The sequence below is a fragment of the Sitophilus oryzae genome, unplaced genomic scaffold (assembly GCF_002938485.1).
Source record: "Sitophilus oryzae breed Bouriz unplaced genomic scaffold, Soryzae_2.0 scaffold_1396_pilon_pilon, whole genome shotgun sequence".
Classification (NCBI taxonomy): domain Eukaryota; kingdom Metazoa; phylum Arthropoda; class Insecta; order Coleoptera; family Curculionidae; genus Sitophilus; species Sitophilus oryzae.
Genome location: NW_022146055.1, coordinates 14112796 through 14133733, shown reverse-complemented (window position 1 = coordinate 14133733; position 20938 = coordinate 14112796). Strand labels below are relative to the sequence as shown.

Sequence of the window (20938 nt, the reverse complement as noted above, 5' to 3'; positions counted from 1 at the left end):
GTTTATTTCGTAGATATTACGTTTTATTAGTTTGACTTGCATGTAAGAACCACCTTCTTTAAGCCCTTAAAACCCAAAAATCTCCTGAAAATGAAGAGTTCAAAACTGTTCAACTATATAGAGATTAATTTGTAGCTCGTGTAATTTCCTACAAATTGATAGTTTTTATTTTTGTGATTTTAGTCATAGATTTTGTTGCTAATTTTTTTCCGGAAAAATGAGGTGACTATTTTATTTTTATTATAACTCCGCGAGTTTTTGAGCTACAAACTTGAAAAGACCTTTCAAAAAAAGACATTTAAAAGTAAAAGGTTGCAATTTAGTTTTCGAAAAATAAAGAATCAAGTTTACAGAATGATAACTCGGCTATTATTACACCTATGGTAAACAACAAACAATGAATCGATCCGTTATTCCAAAAGCTTCATTTTTGCTTTATATTTTGCGATAAAACGGAAGATTTTCGAGTTATTTATAAAAAATTGCGGAAAAATATGCAGTTTTTAGATGAAAAACCAAGATTTTCAATCCTAAATAACTCGGAAAATATTAATTTTCTGAAAAAATGTTATAGAATATTTTTGGCTTAGAATTCATCCCTTTATTGATTTTTGTTACTGAAATGGGTAATCTATTTTTCACCCCCGAGAAGGGGTGGCACTCACCCCCAAGGTGAAAGCACACATCGCTACTATGTAACTTTTGATTCTTACATTTATCTCTATTCACTATTTGTGGAGCCTGACCAACCAGAGGCAGGTGTATAATGAGATCAAACTTAGGAAATGGAGGTGGATTGGTCACACTTTAAGGCAAATCGGCAACAACATCGTTGGCAGAGCTATTGAGTGGAATCCGCAAGGCAGTAGAATAACCGGTCGTCCAAGACACACATGGCAAAGGACAATTAAAAAGGACATCGAAGCAGTAAACTGATCTTGGTGAGATGTTAAATCAACTGCCAACAACCGAACCCGCTGGAGAGCGTTTATTGAAACCCTATGCTCCACGTAGGAGTAAAGGACAACAGAAGACTAGTCATTTGGAGGTAAATCAATATTTACCTGTAAATGATTAGAATATAAAAAAAATTACCTCAGCAAATATTTCTTTGACCGTAGAGCCTTTATCTTCAGATGTATCATTACATTTCTCATGTTCTAGAAAACATTTCATATCGTCCCTATAATCCATGTTCTGCTCCATACTGATCACATAAACCACAACAATAATAATTACAAATAAACTTTAAACCATTTTACAAAAATCAACCTGTTTTGAACCGATTCTAAATTATACTAATAGAAACAATACTATGTGATTTTTTATATAACAGTGAAACTCTCTTGAATAAAGTGTATTTAAATTTGCAAAACGGGTTTTAGCACAAGATTAAAACAATAATGATGTTTACCAGTCTTCATCGTTAAATATTATTTTTAAAATGCAAATTTTGGCCTAGTAAATTCTCAGAGTAGGCGAATATATTGATTAATTTTATAGTTTTAAAAAAGTATCAATGGGACAAGGGCGCAATATAACTAAAAATAGCTGAATAAAAAATAGTAACTTAACTATAGACCATACCAAATAAACTTTTAGTCACGTGATTAAGCTTGACAAGCACAGTTGCTCACTTTTACATATTTTCTTTTAATCAAAATATTTTTGGAAACAATTAATTATAAATATACAAACAGTTATTATTTACATCCACAAAACTGACCTGGTTAATAGCACTTAAGGGACATAAAGGATCATTATACTACCGCTTCCCCGTTCAAAATATTCTAATAAGATTAAGATGAGTTTTTTGCAACGGTTATTAAGCTATCTTGTACACTTGGTACTAAAAGAGGTTCTAAAAAGAACAATATTCGACTGCAAAGTCTGCTAGTAAATTTTTTTAAGCTTAACCCATTAACGCCCAATTTATTTTTTTTCGAAATTGATTAATTTTTTTAGAGATTCCTACTTCTTTTTATGTAAATAAACGTAGAAAAATATTATTATGAAAATAAGTTATCAAGTTTTTCAAAAAACTGCTGTCCTCGTTTGAGGAAGCTGGAATAATATGATATAAATAAAAACAAGAAAAATTTTTGTATGTTTATTGTAATTTATATAAAAATAAAAGTTTATAAGCTACTTTTTTGTGAAAGTCGTTAAAACAAGCAGGCATGCAAAGCGTTATATTACATTTTTGCCAAAATGTTCGTGATTTTCCTTTGCAATTGATCATTTGACATCTTTGTATTTCCCTTTTGTCAATGGAGTGGTTTCTCCCGTCAAACTTTATTTTATCTGGTATAATTGTTTTTGATGTAGGTACTTGGAATCTCTTCCTTATTTGTTGAAAGTCGAATTTATTTTTCTGTGTTCTAGCATATCGTATTGTTTCTGTAAGCACTAATTCGTAAACATAATCGTCAAAAAAAGATTCGAAATTTTTTAAAGCTGCAGCATTTGGTAATGGTTCTCTTATAACTTCCAACATCTGATGACGATCTTCAAAGTCCAGAGTTTAATGGCTTGGTTCAGTTTTATCCCAACTGGGTGTCCAAAAAAATAGTTCACCTCATTTTATCTTAGAAAACGATGAGAGTGGCAAATTATCTTTTTCGTCAGATGTGTATGTACCATCTGGAGCATTTTCTTCGGTGCGAAATATTTCAGTGCCTCCTGTAATGTCTCGTATAGTAGCTGTTCCAATATCTTATTCGTTTATGTCATCTTCATCGCTCAATTCTTCGACTTCTGGGGGTAATGCTGCGATATCGGCATCAATATGCTCTGCATATAAATACTCAAATCATCTTCTAAAGTCTTGAAGGCCTTTCTAGACATAATTCTGAACAAAATCAGAATAACATTTGTTTCTTGTCATCAACAATACCTAAAGTCTAGTTAGAACAATAATAGGAAATAATCAAATTTTATACATACTACCGCCCAGCGTCCTCATTTGAGGACAGTAGAATTTGGTTACACCCTGTACATAAATCATGTCTCTAATGCTTTCTTACGTATTATATTCATAAAACCTAACAATTTAACTACAAGAAAAATTAAATTCTAATACATACCCTTGTTTTATAAAGAAAATCCACAAGTTTTAACGTGAACCAAAGTGACAAAAAAAATTCAACAAATTTGACGATATTTCACTCCAAATACCTAACTACAGGCCTTCGTAAAATGCCCTTAGAATCAGGGTATGACTGGCACTAACATTCCCCGTGAAATTATTGATGTTTTTTTCGACATGTCGAGCTGTCCTCAAATGAGGACGCTGGGCGTTATTGGGTTAAAGTAAAAGTAAAGTAAAAAGAATAAGTAAGTAAAGATTTCAGTTAACGTCTCCTTTTTGCTGCCAGGGCTAATCTGGACGGGACCTACTTTATTTACGCGGAATCCGAAAATCCGCGGGTCCTCGGCCAATATTATGGTCAATGGCCTACCCACTTGACAAGTGTCTAAATCGACTCTTACTCACGAGATATCCGGCCTCGAACCGGCGCGGCGTGAATGAGCAGTGTGTGTCAATAGATTTTACACTTTTGCCTTTTTTTGGGCAACAGCACGATACAGAGTTTCGAACCGGCCACCCGTCCATCCGCTAGTATCGCCTTACGTCGCTTAACTTCGGTGTTCTAATGGGAATCGGTGTTTCAACGTAGCTGGGCCGTTGCCTTAAGCTTAAAGTATCACAACGCAATACATTTAAACCAAAAACTCGTAATACAAAACTAAAGTATCAAAACGAATGACAATGTCAAGAAATAAATAAATAAATGTACCAACTTAACATTTTTTACAGCCTGAATCCCCAGCGGGAAATTTAAATTTCTTTTTCTTAGGTGGGCAGCAATGAATTTAAAAATCGCGCCCTTGATTACGTAACTAAAAGTTTAATTAGTATCGCTTATATTTATTTATTTTTTGAGTTAAAAATTGACTTTGAAAGACAATTCTATAAAATGTATTTGAAATCAGTTAATTTGGAGCAATTGAAAATGTGATTTTAGGGAATATAAAACTTATTTAAATACTATGTGACTGGAAGAGTTTTTCACAAAAGTTACTAGTAACTATTTTAGCTCACTTAAGGTTACTTAGGGACTTAAGCTGAACATCGATAAAACTAAAATCATGTGCACTCCCCCGGAAGATCACAACAATGTTATACAAATCGGAGAAGAACTATTGGAATATGCAGCGGAATTCAATTACCTTGGCAGTATAATTTTGGAAAAAGCCAATATCGACTCTGAAATTCAGCACAGGATTAGCAGCGCCTCAAGAGCATTCTGGAAATTAAAAGACAGGGTTTTCTACAATCATAACTTGAGCACAAAAACGAAACTTGCAGTGTACGAAGCAATAATAATTTCCACCATATTATATGGAAGCGAAACCTGGGTGCCGTACCGCCGACACATGAACGCATTAAACAAGTTACAACAGAGACATCTTAGACAACTCTTAAGAATCAAAATGGTTCCATCATGTCTCAAACGTTCAGTTCAGTTCTTGAAAAAGCTAACTGCGAGAGTATATATTCAAGTCATGATTACAAAATTCCGCTTAAGATGGGCTGGTCACGTATGCAGAATGCAAGAAAACCGCATACCAAAATCTCTGCTTTACGGTGAGCTTGTAGACGGTAAGAGGAAGCCGGGCGGACAACTCAAAAGGTACAAGGATATTTTCCACGAAAACTTAAAGGGGATTAACATGCAGAATGAGTGGGAAGAAGCAGCTCATAATAGAAAGGAATGGAGAAGTATTGTAAACTCAGTCAAGCTACTATCAAAAAGTAAAGGGCAACAAGGCGATGAGATTTTTGAATGTCCGGAGTGCGGTAGACAGATAACATCACGTATCGGTTTCTTCAGTCACAGAAAAGCTCATGAAAGAAAACGCCTTGCGTGACCATCTTCTGATGCGTATTAAATTACTCGTCAGCAAGTACATAATGGCAGTATAGTATAGTAAGTATTTTAGGATCTGGTTCTACAAACTTGAGTCTAAAACACTCAAATTTGTTACACCCAAATTTTGTTTGTATTTTTTTTAAATAATCGTTTAACATTCGTGAAATTCACGGAAGTCAAATATTCTGTTGTAATTTTCTTTTAATAAAAACCCCGTTTATAACCTTATAAAATAATACTTATCAGTCGTTTCTAATTCAAATCGTTTATAATACAAATTACAAATTAATCATAGACTTAAAATAAGTCTATGAAATTAATAGTTTCAATTCATGTAAATTATTTATTTCTATACAGTATGTCACCGGATTGTCTTTGCAAGAGGAAAAACTTTTTTATTATTGATTATTGCCATTCAAAGGAAAATGCATTCTTCATATAAATTTTTGCTTGTTCTAAAATGGTTAATCCCGTTTATACTTTTCCAAATTTATACACCGTTTAAGAGAAAATTATAAAAAACATGAAAATATGGTTGAATTTTTAGAATGAAGTCAAAAGGCTTTTCTATGGTAATATCATTTTGATTTCATTCTTTGATAGATGGTTCTTATTCATTTTTATTAACGTCCTATTTGTGCTGTTGTTAAACTAACACATTTTTCGATAACTGTTATCACCCTCTCCATAGCATTGAAATAAATACATTTTGGGCTTCTTTAACATTTTAACAGTCAAAAATATGATGTTAATTAAAATTCTATCAATAATAATCTATCGAAGAATGAAATAGAAATGATATTATCATAGAAACGCCCTTTGATTTTTAGGTCAATTCAACTATATTTTCATGTTTTTTCTTAAATTTTCTCTAAAATATACAGCATGGTATGGAATTTTGGAAAAGTATAAACGAGATTAATCGTTTTAGAAGAAGCAAAATTATTTATAAAAAATGCATTTTTCTTAAAATGTCAATAATATTTGTTTTTAATCTGTTTTTCCTCTTGTAAAGACCAATACGGGGATCCGGGGACATACTGTATACCACACATGCTTTCAATGAAAACTAAGGTTTTTCACAGTGGAAATTAAATTATGTTTTAGGGTCAAATACATACCATGTTTATAAATTTGATAATTTTATATGTCCTGCATGTTAACAATGCAATTTGATCTTGGTTAGTTGATATTTACTAGATTCATAGAATACTACGCAGCATAACATTAACAGGTATTAGCTAACCAGCAAATGATGTTTAAATAATTATAAAAAGAAAACCTGCACGGTTTTTTTTATAAAATAGTTAATGACCATAAAATGATTTAAACATATTTTTAAATATAGTTGAATAAAAGATTATATTACAAAAAAAAATGCAACAGTAATACTATTTTCCTTTGTGTATTTTTGTTTTCCCTATTTTTTAAAGATATTAATTATTAAGATATTATTAAGATATCTGCCTGGTAATATTTGTTTCATATTTATGAGGTGAGTCCCTACACGCAACGCCAAATCGCACAGTATCTGATCCGCATGCCAAATCGCACAGTTCAGATGACGATAGCGATCTTACACGTTCAGATTTTTTTAAAAGATAATATCGTCAGTGTATAGTAGTGATGGGCATTACGATTCTTTTTAGTGAATCGAATCACACGATTCAATTTCTCATATTGCGTTGATTCCTACGATTCCTTCATTTGAACGAACCACATTCACAATTTTCCTATTATAAAAACAAGAATCGTATCGGCGATAATTTGGTTCGACAATTACACACACTACTGCAAGCTTGACAAGCATGCATTAACAATCTTTTTGTACAAGCAAACTGTAGCGTCTGTAGGGAAAATTTGCGCAAGCATTTTAATTGTGCAAGCCGCTTGATGATTGATTGAATTTGAATCATGCAAACTTGGACAAACCATGCTTGCGCAAGCGAAACGGTACGTGTGTACCACAGCTTGTACAAACAATTAGTTCAGTCCGTGATCGTAAATGACCTATACGTCGCGTCGCCATCATGTCTAGCGATCTGAAAAGGAGCAATCGAGGATTATTGGAAGATTTTATTCGCGCATAGGAAAATCAGCCGTGTCTTTGACGAATTAAATCACCAGAATATCATGATAGGGTGAAGAAGGATACAGCATACAAAATTTTACTTAATAAGTATAGATAAATTGACAGCCAAGCCGGTAAGGATGCCGTTATTAAAAAGATAAATGCCTTCAGGATTCCTTCTTCTTTTTCGCGGACTTCCTTCTTTTTCGTCGGACTTCCTTCTTCTTTTTCGCGGCATAAACTGAAGCTTGTTCAAGCATGCATGTACCGTGTGGCGGCGAAAGTAAATTATGTATGGCTGTTACAAATAGACTGTTCATGCATGCTTGTCAAGCTTGCAGTAGTGTGTAGCCACCTTTACTTAAAGGATCAGAAAAACAAATTTACAATTCTTCAATAATGTTAAATGATCAATCCAATTCTTATATCGTCCTATTGGTGCCAAAAGTCACTAACTAATATTTTTCCGAACAACCAAATTCAATCACTAACTATGTTTTGAAGCGGAGAATCGATTGCAAAAGTCATTAACTACGATTTCTGGCTATTTATGTTTTATTTTAATACCGAATAGTTACTAACTATAACATCTTTATGCAATGCAATTCATCTTTAGACGCATTTTTCTCGGAAGTAATAAAAAGTAAGTTAATGACTTTTGGCAGCAATGGGACGATATACTGTTTATTAAACTTCTTAATACCAATTTAATAATTTTAGCATATTTTAATTCTGATTTAATAATCATAATAGTTCATAATACCGTATGATCGAAAAAAAATGGCGTCCAGTTGGCTTGGAAATGAACATTCGATGACATTCCCCATATAATTTAAAAATGACAGCAATCTGCATTTCATAACCATTGCTGACGATTTTTTTTTATCATATTGAGCAGAGGCCAACAATCTTCATTTGGAGTTGCATAAAAACACGATTTCGTTTTTTAGTCCGACATTTAACGATTTATAGTTGGTAAATATTATTTTAACAAAAATATTAACGTGAAAAGGCTTCGCAGCAATAGTACTCTATAATAATTTTAAAATTTGTATCTTAGCCTTCCCTATAACTTTTATATTTAACATTAATTTCTTTGTATACCTCGAAACAAATGATATAATGGACTTTCTATCGTTGACTCCCCTGTACATATAAATATATATTATTTACCATTAACCAGTACTATTAAAATAAGCGTACAAAAATTCCCATAATGCTGGACGGTAAATTCAACAACAGTATAAACAAATATTTCATAATTTTAATAAGTGTTTTGCATGAAAAAATCCAAGCAATTTAATTTTTAATAATAGTATTCCATTTATACAAAATTAGTTAGCAATCAAAATAATTAGGTTGGTTTAGCTGGCTAGTATTATGTAAACAAACAGAAATTCCCAAACAGAAAAACGTAATTTGTTACATTTAAATAAAAATTCCGTCACCATTTTGTGGCTTGGGTTGTACTTTCAAGATTATTTATAGATTTGTACCTGCAATAGGTACCTAGTACCTTAAAATTACCGACGCAAGACACAAGGATGATTTTGATACGTCTCGTAACTAAAAAAAGACGTAGAAAAATAAGCTGTATATAAACGGAGTAGAAAAATGGTTCTGTTTATAAACTGGCGAACACTAAAAAAAGTGATAAACGCACCAAACCCTTAGGGTACCACAAAGACAGGTTTATCTCTTAAAAAACGTAATAACAAAATATGATGGAAAGATTGAAAAATATGTACAGAAAAAATAACAGTAAAGGCACACTTGAGCAATAACGGAACAAAAATAGTTAGAAATATCGAGTGCGTCTCAAAAGTGGCTCACCCTTATAACTTTTTTTATTTTTTGAGATAAAAAAACGATTTGGTATGTTAGTATATGACATAAATAAAATTAGAATTGATTGACGTATTCAATTGTGTTTGGTCACTTCCTGTTTCACCGGAAATCACCTACAACTTTTGATTTTTAAATGGCAACTTCGGTATATTTTTACTTTATTCGATAGAAAATAATACTCTGAATAGAATGGCATATCATATGTCAATTTTTGTTGACACATCATATGTATCATTTGTCCCAGACACTAATTTTCATCCAAATATTGATATTGCTTAAGAAATTATTTGGAAAAAATCGAAATAAAAATGGAACTTCCACACCCTGCATCTCCGAAACTAAGCATTTTAGGACATGCATTTATAGGAACTTTTTATTTATTTTTATCTGCCGAAGTTTCCGGAATACAGTTCGGACCACTCCGTATAACATATTAGCGGTACCCATAACATTATATGAAAATGAAGCCTTGATTACAACAAAAGTTAAAGTAATTAATTACTTCAACAAAAGGTAAACTAATTCTTACGAAAAATAATAGGAATTAGTAAAGAAGACCAAATAAGAAATAAATTAAAAACACAACCGTTAGAAGAAGAAGAAGTAAACGTATATTAAAACAAATGGAAGGAACAAATAGAAAGAATGACAGATTCATTTTTTGATGAATGCCTATTTATAACAACAGCGACGTATATTTTCATAACTTATTATTATATTGATTTCTGATTCAAATCCACATTTATTTGGAATAATTTGTTAACTAACACAATAATTAAGTAAGTAATTAATTAATATTTGGGTGGAAATAATAATAATAATAATAATAATAATAAGCTTTATTCATAACTATATGGAGATACATTATGAAAGGGCGAAAATGCAGTCTTGCTATTAAATCTAACCAGACTGTTTTTACACTCAACCCAAAAAAATACAACAAAAAATATATACATATATACATATACACACGCCTTATCAATAAATATCTAAATCAAAATAGTTATTAAATTATTTTTTAACATTGCCAAAATCTGCTAAATAATATTTAAAAAGTGGTATAATCCAATTTGATAGACAATTAAATTTTCAATCCGATTCTCTTAAAATATACAGGAAGGTCCATTTAAATTAAACAAAGTTATTGCCGTTTAAAGCTAGACATTATTTAAAATAAATTTTGAACACTCTCTATTTTATTATTGCAACACAATAACTGATCAATAAATAAAGTTCAGTAAATATTTAGTATTAAAAACTTGGAAAAATGAAGCCTTAAAATTTTTACTGCAATTACGCAAAATTGAAAATATTTCAAAAACGGTAGAAACTAAAAATGTAATAATATACAGGCTATATAAAAAAATACAACTTTGATATTTTTTATTTATTTGGGATTGTATCTGGTAAAAATGTTTTTAAATTGTAGCTCTAATAGTCCTTTATTTTTTTCCGTATTTTATATTAGATACTAGCGTATACCAGTGACTTCGTTCGCGTCGAATTAATCATTTGTAATGGTGATGATAAAGCAAAGCAAGAATTTCCATTAACATACAAACTGGATAGAATTTTCTCACATTTATGTCAGAATGAGAAAAAACAATATGGCGATATTATTATATAACTTGGTAATATTTGAGGGGTAGTTTCATCTCGTTGGAATTTGACTTTCGAAAAATCCGTTTGCCAAAAATAAGCATATACGTCAAGCAGTTTAAGCAGAATCGTGGTTAAAAAATTACCCAACGTTTTGGAACACCCTGTATAATTTTTTAAAAAATTTCAAAATATGTAAAAAACCAAATAAATTATGCTTGTCCAAGCGTTTTCCCGAAAGACTAACCGTTTTTTAAATAACAAATATTGTAATATTTGAGGGGCGTTTTCACCCTTTTGGAATTTGAGAGTCGAGAAACCCCTCCTTATCGAACCTGTACACCCCACAGTCAATCCGTTGGCAAAAATGAACTTTAAACGTCAAGCAATTTAAGCAGAATCGTGATTACTCAATGGTCATATTTTATGAAACACCCTGTATAAATTTATAAAAAATATTAAAATATGTAAAACAACTAAATAAAATACACGTGTTTAAGAGTTTTTCCGAAAAACTCACCGGTTTTTAAATAAAAAATATTTTAATATTTGGGGGATAGTTTCACCCCCTTAGAATTCGAGTTTCGAAAAATCCCTTCTTATCGAACCTCTACACCCTAAAGTCAATCTGTTTTCCAAAAATCAGGTTTTTACGTCAAGCGCTTTAAGCAGGATCGTGATTAATCAATGACCAGATTTTTCGAAACACCCTGTATACATTTTTAAAAAATCTTAAAATATGTAAAAAAACTAAATAAAATATACGTGTTTAAGTGTTTATTCGGAAACTTGACCGCTTTTTAAATAAAAAATATTGTAATATTTGAGGGGTGGTTTCAACCTCCTCGAACTGGAATTTCGAAAAATCCCTTCTTATCGAACCTCTACACCCTAGAATCAACCTGTATGCCAAAACTGAGCTTCTTACGTTGAGTGGTTTGAGCAGGATCGTGATTAATCAGTATGTCAGTCACTTAAGGCTTATATGTTAGTATAGATTTGAATATTTACTTCCAATGTATTTTTTGATAGTGATTTTTTAAATAATAGGTTGTAAAAGCTGAAGTGACGTCACGTCATTCATTGTCGAATCGAAATGTCCGCTATTGGAAATTAATTAAATAATCCGTGACCTAGGAAACAGCAGTGATTTAAATTTAGAACTGAAGTCATTTATATAAAATTGGGTATGGGTATATCTTAAATTCAGATTTTCATATTTCCTAATTGATTTCGCTCACACAAAAAATGCTTAGAACTTCCAGCATGTAGATATAATATTTTAATTTCTCTAAGATTGAATTTAGTGTTAAATATTTTGAATAAAAATGGATACACCTACTATATCCCAGTGAATCCACTCTCAATTCTACCTTTTTTAAAAGACCTTTTTAACAATAATTAGTTATTAATTTCGCAATATTTCGTAATTTGGTAATTCGTCTCGTATCTTTTTTATGACGGCTATTTTTCCCAAGCAGTTATAGTAATAATTTGGTTTACCCAACAAATTACATAACATTTTGTGTAAATGAAATGAATATACAGATTTTAACAGTGCAGTGGGAAAAATGGTCTTGCTTTACTAATTTTTCTGCTACCTAGTAAGTTATTCTCCATAATAATTATTGTCTAATTATAAAATTTATGATTTCATGAAGTTTATTAAATTTGATTTTATTTCACTATTTTGTATTTCTTCTAATTTCTATTATTTGAAATAACATTAATTTTAAGAAAAAAAGACTTAAGTTCGCGATGTTTTAGTAAATTTTATTTAAAATATTACATAGCATGTGAGCTACATACCGGATCTTTCTCAAAAGTGACTGACCCCTAAACTAAGAATAAAATAAAAATATTGCTCGAGTTTAAAAACATAATGCATGTATTCTATACCGGGTGCGCGTCAAAAGTGGCTCACCCCTATAACCTTTTTATTTTCTCAAATAAAAAATCGAGATTTGGTATGTTAGTATATGACATAAATGAGGATTGATTGACGTATTCAATTGTTTCCGATCACTTCCTGTTTCACCGGAAATGACTACAAGTTTTAATTTTTAAATGGCACATTCGGTATTTTTTTACTTTATTCGACAGAAAATGATGCTCTGAATAGAATGACATATCATATGTCAACTTTTGACATTTCAATCTAAAGTGCCATGGATGTGTTAAAAGCACTAATTTTTAATCAAGGGGCCTTGGAAAAATATATTTGATCGTCTAATGTTTTTCGTGACTTGTCCTGGCCGGTTAAAATATGCCCAAATCGTATTTTTAATCATATCTTAAAATTTTCAAATGGAACGAGGGTGGTTCATTGGCATATTAAGAAAAATTATTTTTTACGATTAATTTGGTACTACACATTTGGAATTTCGAGTCAAATGGTCGTTATAGACCGCATGTTACAATTTCAAATAAACTATATACGAAATTATTAAAGCAGGTATATATAATAAAATAAAGAAATACCGGGGGTATAATTTAAAAATCAAAAGTTGTAGGTAATTTCCGGTGAAACAAGAAGTGATCGAATATAATTAAATACCAAATCAATCAATCAATCCTGATTTATGTCACATACTTAGTAACGTACTAAATCTCGTTTTTTACCTGAAAAAATAAAAAAGTTATAGAGGTGAGAATTTTGAGGCATAACCGGTATATGTAAGTATCAACTGAAGCTACAGGTAGGTATAATAGTAAAAAAAATTGGTCAAGTGCGAGTCGGACTCGCGCACGAAGGGTTCCGTACCATTCATTATCTATACAACATTAGACACTTATATATTATTATAAACTTTTTTTCCGATTTAGCTGAAATTTTGAATGCGCGTATAAGTAATTTAAAAAAAATGAAGGAACACATTACTAAAAATTGTATTAATCAATAATAAATATGTAAAAAGTAAAAATAAATATATAAAAATATGTAAAAATTAAAAAAAAACACTAAAAAAAGTCGCCTTGACTAGGATTCGAACCTGCCTTACTACGGCTGCGGCTCCAACGTCATAGCAGCGTAAAGTCCTAAAACGCTTTAAACCACGCGGCCACCGAGGACTTGAAAGATTCTATGTAAAATTCTTACTCAAAAGATAATGTTGAGTGAAAGTACTTTTTTATTTATAAACATTTATTTAATTCTCTTTTTAGTATTTGTTCTTATAGCGGCAACATAGATATATTATCTGTAAAAATTTCAACTGTCTAGCTATAACGGTTCATAAGATAGACCTTTGTTACAGACGGACGGACAGACAGCGAAGTCTTACTAATAGTGTGCTAATAGGGTTTCCAGTTTGACCCTTTGGGTCTGGAACCCTACAAAGATAAATTTATTTTTTTAAATTTACATTTTAATTTAATTTTTATTTTCTATTTAACTCCTGATTGCAAGATATTGTGAAATTATCCAGTGTAATACCATAATAATATAAAAGTAGGTCCAGATATGATAGTGTAAGAAAATAAATAAATAAACTTATAATACATGTATAAATAATGACATACACTATTCAATACAGCCATATATTTCATAATCAGTTATCGTGAGGTGTAAAATTAAGCTACTACTATGAATAATATGTTTGACTTTGATTAAGATAAGATCTGAAATATTTTTGGTATTAAGGTGTATTAAACAGATAAAAATAAATTATGAATCTAAACATTAAACAGGGTGAGTCTTAATTAAGTGCAAATATTTTCAGGGCTGGTAGATCTCGATAAAAGAAACAATATTTTCTTTTTGCCGTTTTTCAAATAAGTCCAAAATAACCAAGTTGTTTTATTTTGAAAATTTGGAAAAAAAAATATATATTTTTTTAAAATTTTGAGAACCACTGGATCTGCTATGAGGTTTTCTTCCTTGTAAATTTAATCTTCTACGTAGGTTGTAAGATATTATTATTTTTTACCTAAATATTAAAAAAAATAATAATTTCCAAATTTTGAGATGTGTTTCTGAGGTCAAATTGTACTACTCCTAAAAATATTTGCACTTATCTAAGATTCACCCTGTATAAAAATAAAAAAATAATTTTTAAAAAAAAAAAAATTAATACATTTTTGAAAAGTGATTTAAAAGTAAAAAGAAGCCTTATGTAAATAATTAATAGGAAAAATTAAATAGTTGTTTAGCTTCGTCAATAATTCAATTACGATATCATTTTTTAGAAAGCGATTATGTCAAAAACCGAGTATAAATATAGTTAATAAAGATAATTTATTACACTAGAAAACTTATCCTCTCAAGGCTAAGTATTTTTCTCAAGTGAGATGGAAAATGAAATGTTATTTTGAACGAAGGTAGAAATTTTTCAGAATTCTACCATTTTAAAAGTCATCAAATACTTGATGACGAACAGCAATTTTTTGATAACCATTTTACCTAATTTTCATCATGACAATGTTATCAACATGATCAGTTCTTATCAACATCATCGGTTTCTGCTTGAAGACTATTCTGGATTTAATACCAATCAGAATCTAGTACCGCTTGAGTAGCATTTTGTTCAACTTTGCCAGGCTTTCACTTGTTATTTTTTGATGTAGAACAAATAGTAATACAATTTACATTTGCTGTCAAATGTCAGAGTTATTGATATAAATCACAATTTAATAATCGTTTAATCATCAGTTATTATGTTATCTATACTAATATATAAAATCCTTAAGTGACTGACATACTGATTAATCACGATCCTGTTCAAACCACTCAACGTAAGAAGCTCAATTTTGGCATACAGGTTGATTCTAGGCTGTAGAGGTTCGATAAGAAGGGATTTTTCGAAATTCCAGTTCCAAGAGGGTGAAACCACTCCTCAAATATTACAATATTTTTTATTTAAAAACCGGCCAAGTTTCCGAAAAAAACGCTTGAACACGTATATTTTATTTTGTTTTTTTTACATTTTTTACATATTTTTTAAAAATGTATACAGGGTGTTTCGAAAAATCTGGTCATTGATTAATCATGATCCTGCTTAAAGCGCTTGACGTAAAAAGCTGATTTTTGAAAAACAGATTGACTTTAGGGTGTAGAGGTTCGATAAGAAGGGATTTTTCGAAACTCGAATTCTAAGGGGATGAAACTATCCCTCAAATATTAAAATATTTTTTATTTAAAAACCGGTGAGTTTTTCGGAAAAACTCTTAAACACGTATATTTTATTTTGTTCTTTTACATATTTTAAGATTTTTCATAAATTTATACAGGGTGTTTCATAAAATATGACCATTTAGTAATCACGATTCTGCTTAAACTGCTTGACGTTTAAAGCTGATTTTTGGCAAACGGATTGACTGTGGGGTGTAGAGGTTCGATAAGGAGGTGTTTCTCGAATCTCAAATTCCAAGAGGGTGAAAACGCCCCTCAAATATTACAATATTTGTTATTTAAAAAACGGTTAGTCTTTCGGGGAAAACGCTTGGACAAGCATAATTTATTTGTTTTTTTATATTTTTGATTTTTTAAAAATCATACAGGGTGTTCCAAAAAGTTGGGTAATTTAACCACGATTCTGCTTAAACTGCTTGACGTAAAAAGCTTATTTTTGGCAAACGGATTTTTCGAAAGTCAAATTCCAACGAGATGAAACTCAAATATTACCAAGTTATATAATAATATCGCCATATTGTTTTTTCTCATGCTGACATAAATGTGAGAAAATTTTATCCAGTTTGTATGTTAATGGAAATTCTTGCTTTGCTTTATCATTACCATTACAAATGGTTAATTCGACGCGAACGAAGTCGCTGCTACAGGCTAGTTAATATAATAAAATGATTTAGAAATTAATTTAATCAGTTCCATTTAAAAAAATATATACAGGGTGGTCCGAATTGTATTCATAGTCATAGGAAACTTCCGAATTGTATTCATAGTCATAGGAAACTTCAGCAGCATATTCTGCAGATGAAAATAAGTAAAAAAGTTCGTATAAATGTATGTCCTAAAATGCTTAGTTTCGGAGATACAGGGTGTAGAAATTTCATTTTTATTTTGATTTTTTCCAAATAACTTCTAAAGTAACGCCAATATTTGGGTGAAAATAGGTGTCTGGGAGTTTTTTGACATGAGAAATTTGATTTTGATGTCAATATTACTCTTAATTGTAGAGGGCGCGACCTACATATTTTTTAACAGGTTTTAAGAGTAGTAACTTTTCGTCCATACCTGTATATAGCTACTGAGTAAAAAAATATACATTTACAATGTTTTTTACGTAAAAAAGATCTCTTGGTAAAAATCGCTACGAGTAATGGTTCTCGAGATATTTGGAATCGAAATTATCAATACCTGTCATCATTGACATAAATTAAACATGTTGACTAAATAGTTATTAAACTGAAATCATAAATTTGAAATGTTTTTGTGCCAAAAGTTTTCATCATCATTTTTTCAAAGAAAAAATTATGATTAATTAAAAAAAAAAATGTTTCCAAATTCATTATTTCAGTCAGATAACTATTTACTCGAGTGTTTATTTTTTGTCAATAATGACATGTATTGACTATTTCAATTCTAAATATCTTGAGAACGGTTGCTCGTATCGATTTTTACCAAGAGATATTTTTTACGTAAAAAATAACGGAAATGTATATTTTTTCGCCCATTAGTTTTATACAGGTACAGACGAAAAGCTATTACTCTTTCAAACAGTCAAAACACATGTAGGTGGCGCCCCCTACAAATAGGAGTCATATTGATATCAAAATCAAATTTATCATGTCAAAAAACTCCCAGACGCCAATTTTCATCTAAATATTGACGTTACTTCAGAAATTATTTGGAAAAAATCGAAATAAAAATGAAACTTCTACACCCTGTATCTTCGAAACTAAGCATTTTAGGACATACGAACTTTTTTACTTTCATTTATCTGCAGAATATGCTGCCGAAGTTTCCGGAATATAGTTCGGACCACCCTGTACCCTGTATACAGGGTGGTCCGAACTGTATTCCTGAAACTTCGACAGCATATTCTGCAGTTAAAAATAAGCAAACAAGTTCGTATAAATGTATGTCCTAAAATGCTTAGTTTCGGAGGTGATTTATTTTCAATCCAATAAAGTAGAAATATACCGAGGGTGCCATTTAAAAATCAAAAGTTGTAGTCATTTTCGGTGAAACAGGAAGTGACGAAAAACATTTTAGCACTAATTTTTAATCAAAGAGCCTTGGAAAAATAGATTTGAGCGTCTAATGATTTTCGTGTCTTGTCCGGGGCCGTTATAAGATGCCCAAATCGTATTTTTAATCATATCTCAATTATTTCAAATGGGACAAGGGTGGCTCATTAGCATATTTGGAAAAAGCGAAGGAAAAAAATTAAAATCTTCATTTTTAACCATTGTGAAATATGTCGCTCACTAAAAATCGTCAGAAAATGTCTCTTATACTTCGTTACACTCAGGAATTTTTTAGAATTTTTTGAAGTGGTGGAACATTAGGAAAAAATAGGAAAAAAAACTATTTTTTTTTCTAAAATCTTCTGTTTTAACTAACTTATATTTTTGTTTAATTTAAAAAGTGAGTAGAAAATATTTTTTCATTAAAAATACATCCTTGCCCGAAATAAACATAAAGATTATTATAAAAAAATGAATCCGAGAAGAATTTAGAAAAAAATGAGTTATTTTTTTTCATATTGTTGGGCCACTTCAAAAAATTCTAAAAAATTCCTGAATGTAAAGAAGTATAAAAGACATTTTCTGACGATTTTTAGCGAGTGACATATTTCACAAAGGTTAAAAAAATGAAGATTTTAATTTTCTTTCCTCCGCTAAAAATCGGCTTTTCATTTAAGAATCATGATCATATTATTTTTTCATGTCTTAGACTTCTAAGAATTAGAAAAAAAATTATCATTATTTAATTTTCAATTTTACTATAAAGATAAAATTGAAAAACAGTTTTATTTCAAAATCTCGAAAACCGTTTAAGTTAAAGAGCTAAAAATTAGGCGAATTATTTTGATTCGACACAAAATCGATCCCCTGAGTGCGAGTCAAAAAAGCCGCGAGGCCAGATTTTCTATATTAATCCGGCTATACCCTTTTCAAAAAAAATTCGCGAAAAAAAACTCATAATCCGGTAAATTTGTTTTATTAGTAAATTACCGCTGACAAATTGGTGTTGAATTAACTAACGTAGCGGTAATTACAAAAAATAACTATTTTCTTTTGTAGATTTGCATACAACACAAGAAGAGAAGACTTTTTCAAGTTGCCCATATATTGTGTACTCGACGCGGCGGCTGTAATAAAAATAATAAAAAGCAAGTAATAGCAGTACCTCATCAAATAAACTCCTATAATATATCCGCAGAGCATCGGTCTTCAAAAGTCCTCCCGAATCGACTTCGGGCCACAGATATCCCTCGATATCCAGCACGGCGGATCACTAACACTAACTTGTAACTAGATACCGTCACCCGATTCTACTCGTGGTTACTTAGATCATCACTAAAAAATCGTACTGCTTATACCATACACAAGCTTATACACCGTGCGTTCTCTGACAACTGTTTCAAATCCGCACCGGTAAGAGAGATTCTCGAAGATTGTAACGTGATTAAGAAGCTCCAATGGAGACAGGGTTTTATTCGACTTAGGCTAATCTTTGTTCTGGGAAGGCTATTTATGTGAGGAGAAAGTTATGCAGTGGGTGGTAGTCGTAAATACAATACGCTATAGTTTCGGTGGGTCGAACTTCATAAACCCGAATTGTGGAATATGATGAACGAAAAGTATTAAGCCTAGTTTTTATGTATACGAATTTCATGTCGCTATAACGTCTGAAATGTGGATGTATACTCTGTTTTTTTTTCTCAGGTTAGATTTCGACAGACGATGGGTGGAATTAATAAAAATAAGTATTTGATTTTACTACTATTTTCCTCAGTAAATGCTTGGTTTTATATTAATAAAAAGAAAAAGCAAATCCTTTGCAATGAGCAGTTGCTGATGCCTACTAGCATTTTGCACGCACATAGATTAATAAAATTAGGAGTTTGCTAGTGAAAATAAGTAAATGCTTCTAAAAATATAAGTCTGTCTATTTAGTTGGTTTCGATTATCGCTTTGAAATGTTGAATCTTTTACGTGCTCAAAAAACATACAAAGTAAGGCGGGAGGATCCCGAAATCGATTTCAAAAAGTTGTTTAGATTTACCCCTCAAAGTGTATCCCGACTGAGCGAACATTTCTTGGGGACTGGTGGAGAAACTCGCGGTGGCGCATTGGACTCAAGAACTCAAATGAAAATTTTTAGAAAAAAAAAGATACGTCGCTGATCCAGGTAAAAAATAAACCATACACAGTGGAAATAGAGAATAAGCAATTATTGAAAATTATTTTTAGGATTCCAAAGTGGAGTAGCTGAAAACATAGGAGTATCTCAAGGGACGGTATCACTAACAGTTAAATATGTAGCGAAAAAAATAACAGAAAAAGCTGCCGTTTGGATTAAATTCCCTTCAACTATTCAGGAAATTGACGCGGCAAAAAATCAGTGGTTAGAAAAATACAAGTTTCCTACAGCAATTGGCGCATTAGATTGTACCCAAGTAAAAATAAAAAAGGTTGGGATTCAAAGGCATGGAGGTGATATGAGAGCATACATCTGCAGAAAAGGGTTCGCTAGTATAAATGTTCAAGCAACCTGTGATGCAAACGAGGTCTTTAAAAGTGTTAGCGCCGAATGGCCAGGATCAGTACATGATAGTAGAATTTGGAGGAATAGTGCAACTTGCCGAACACTCAGAAGATTTGATAATGCGATACTTCGAGCTGACCAGGGTTATGGTATTGAAAACTGTGTTATGACACCTTTTGTCAATCCTCAGACTCCAGAACAATTGGCTTACAATAACCTTTTTAAAAGAGAGAGGGTAGTTATCGAACGATATTTTGGTCAGTTGAAGCAACGATTTCCAATATTACAAAACATAGTTCGATTATCACTTGCTTCAGTTCCAACAATTATTATTGCATGTTTCATATTACATAACGTAGCAAAATTTTTCATGATGATGCATGATGATGCACTAGATGATGTCGATGATAATGAAAATAATGAAAATGATGGCGAATGTGGAGAAACTGAAGCAAATGAAGATGATATAAATAATTTTAGATTATTAGGGCAAAATAAAAGAAACAGATTGGCTGAGCTGATATATTCCAGATTATAATTTAAAATACTTTTTTTACAGAGAATAAAATATTTTTTCACCGTCTGTTGTTATTTTACTTGTCACGTCGGAGTTTTCTCCCATTTCTTGACGCAGTTGTTTATTTTTGTATCTGAAGTAAGACAGCTGTTCAAGTAAAACGAGGCGCTGCAGCTCAGAATTGGGCAATTTCTTTGTTTCTGTAGTTTCGGAAGAGGATGTTGCCGATTCTCTTTTTTCCTTGGGACGTTTCGGGGTTGGCGGTGGAGGTTTTGGCATCACAACTTCTGTAG

The 20938-nt window shown here is 31.1% G+C and overlaps 1 protein-coding gene across 1 annotated transcript in view; it reads left to right on the top strand.

Annotated features, from left to right (window-relative positions):
- Positions 1–20666, top strand: part of LOC115875787 (putative nuclease HARBI1) — a 30291-nt gene extending 9625 nt beyond the window's left edge. Inside the window, exon 2 of the mRNA XM_030891290.1 lies at positions 19834–20666. Within this exon, the coding sequence (XP_030747150.1) occupies positions 19834–20666 (833 nt within the window). The remainder of the gene's footprint in view (positions 1–19833) is intronic.
- Positions 20667–20938: the final 272 nt, after the last annotated feature.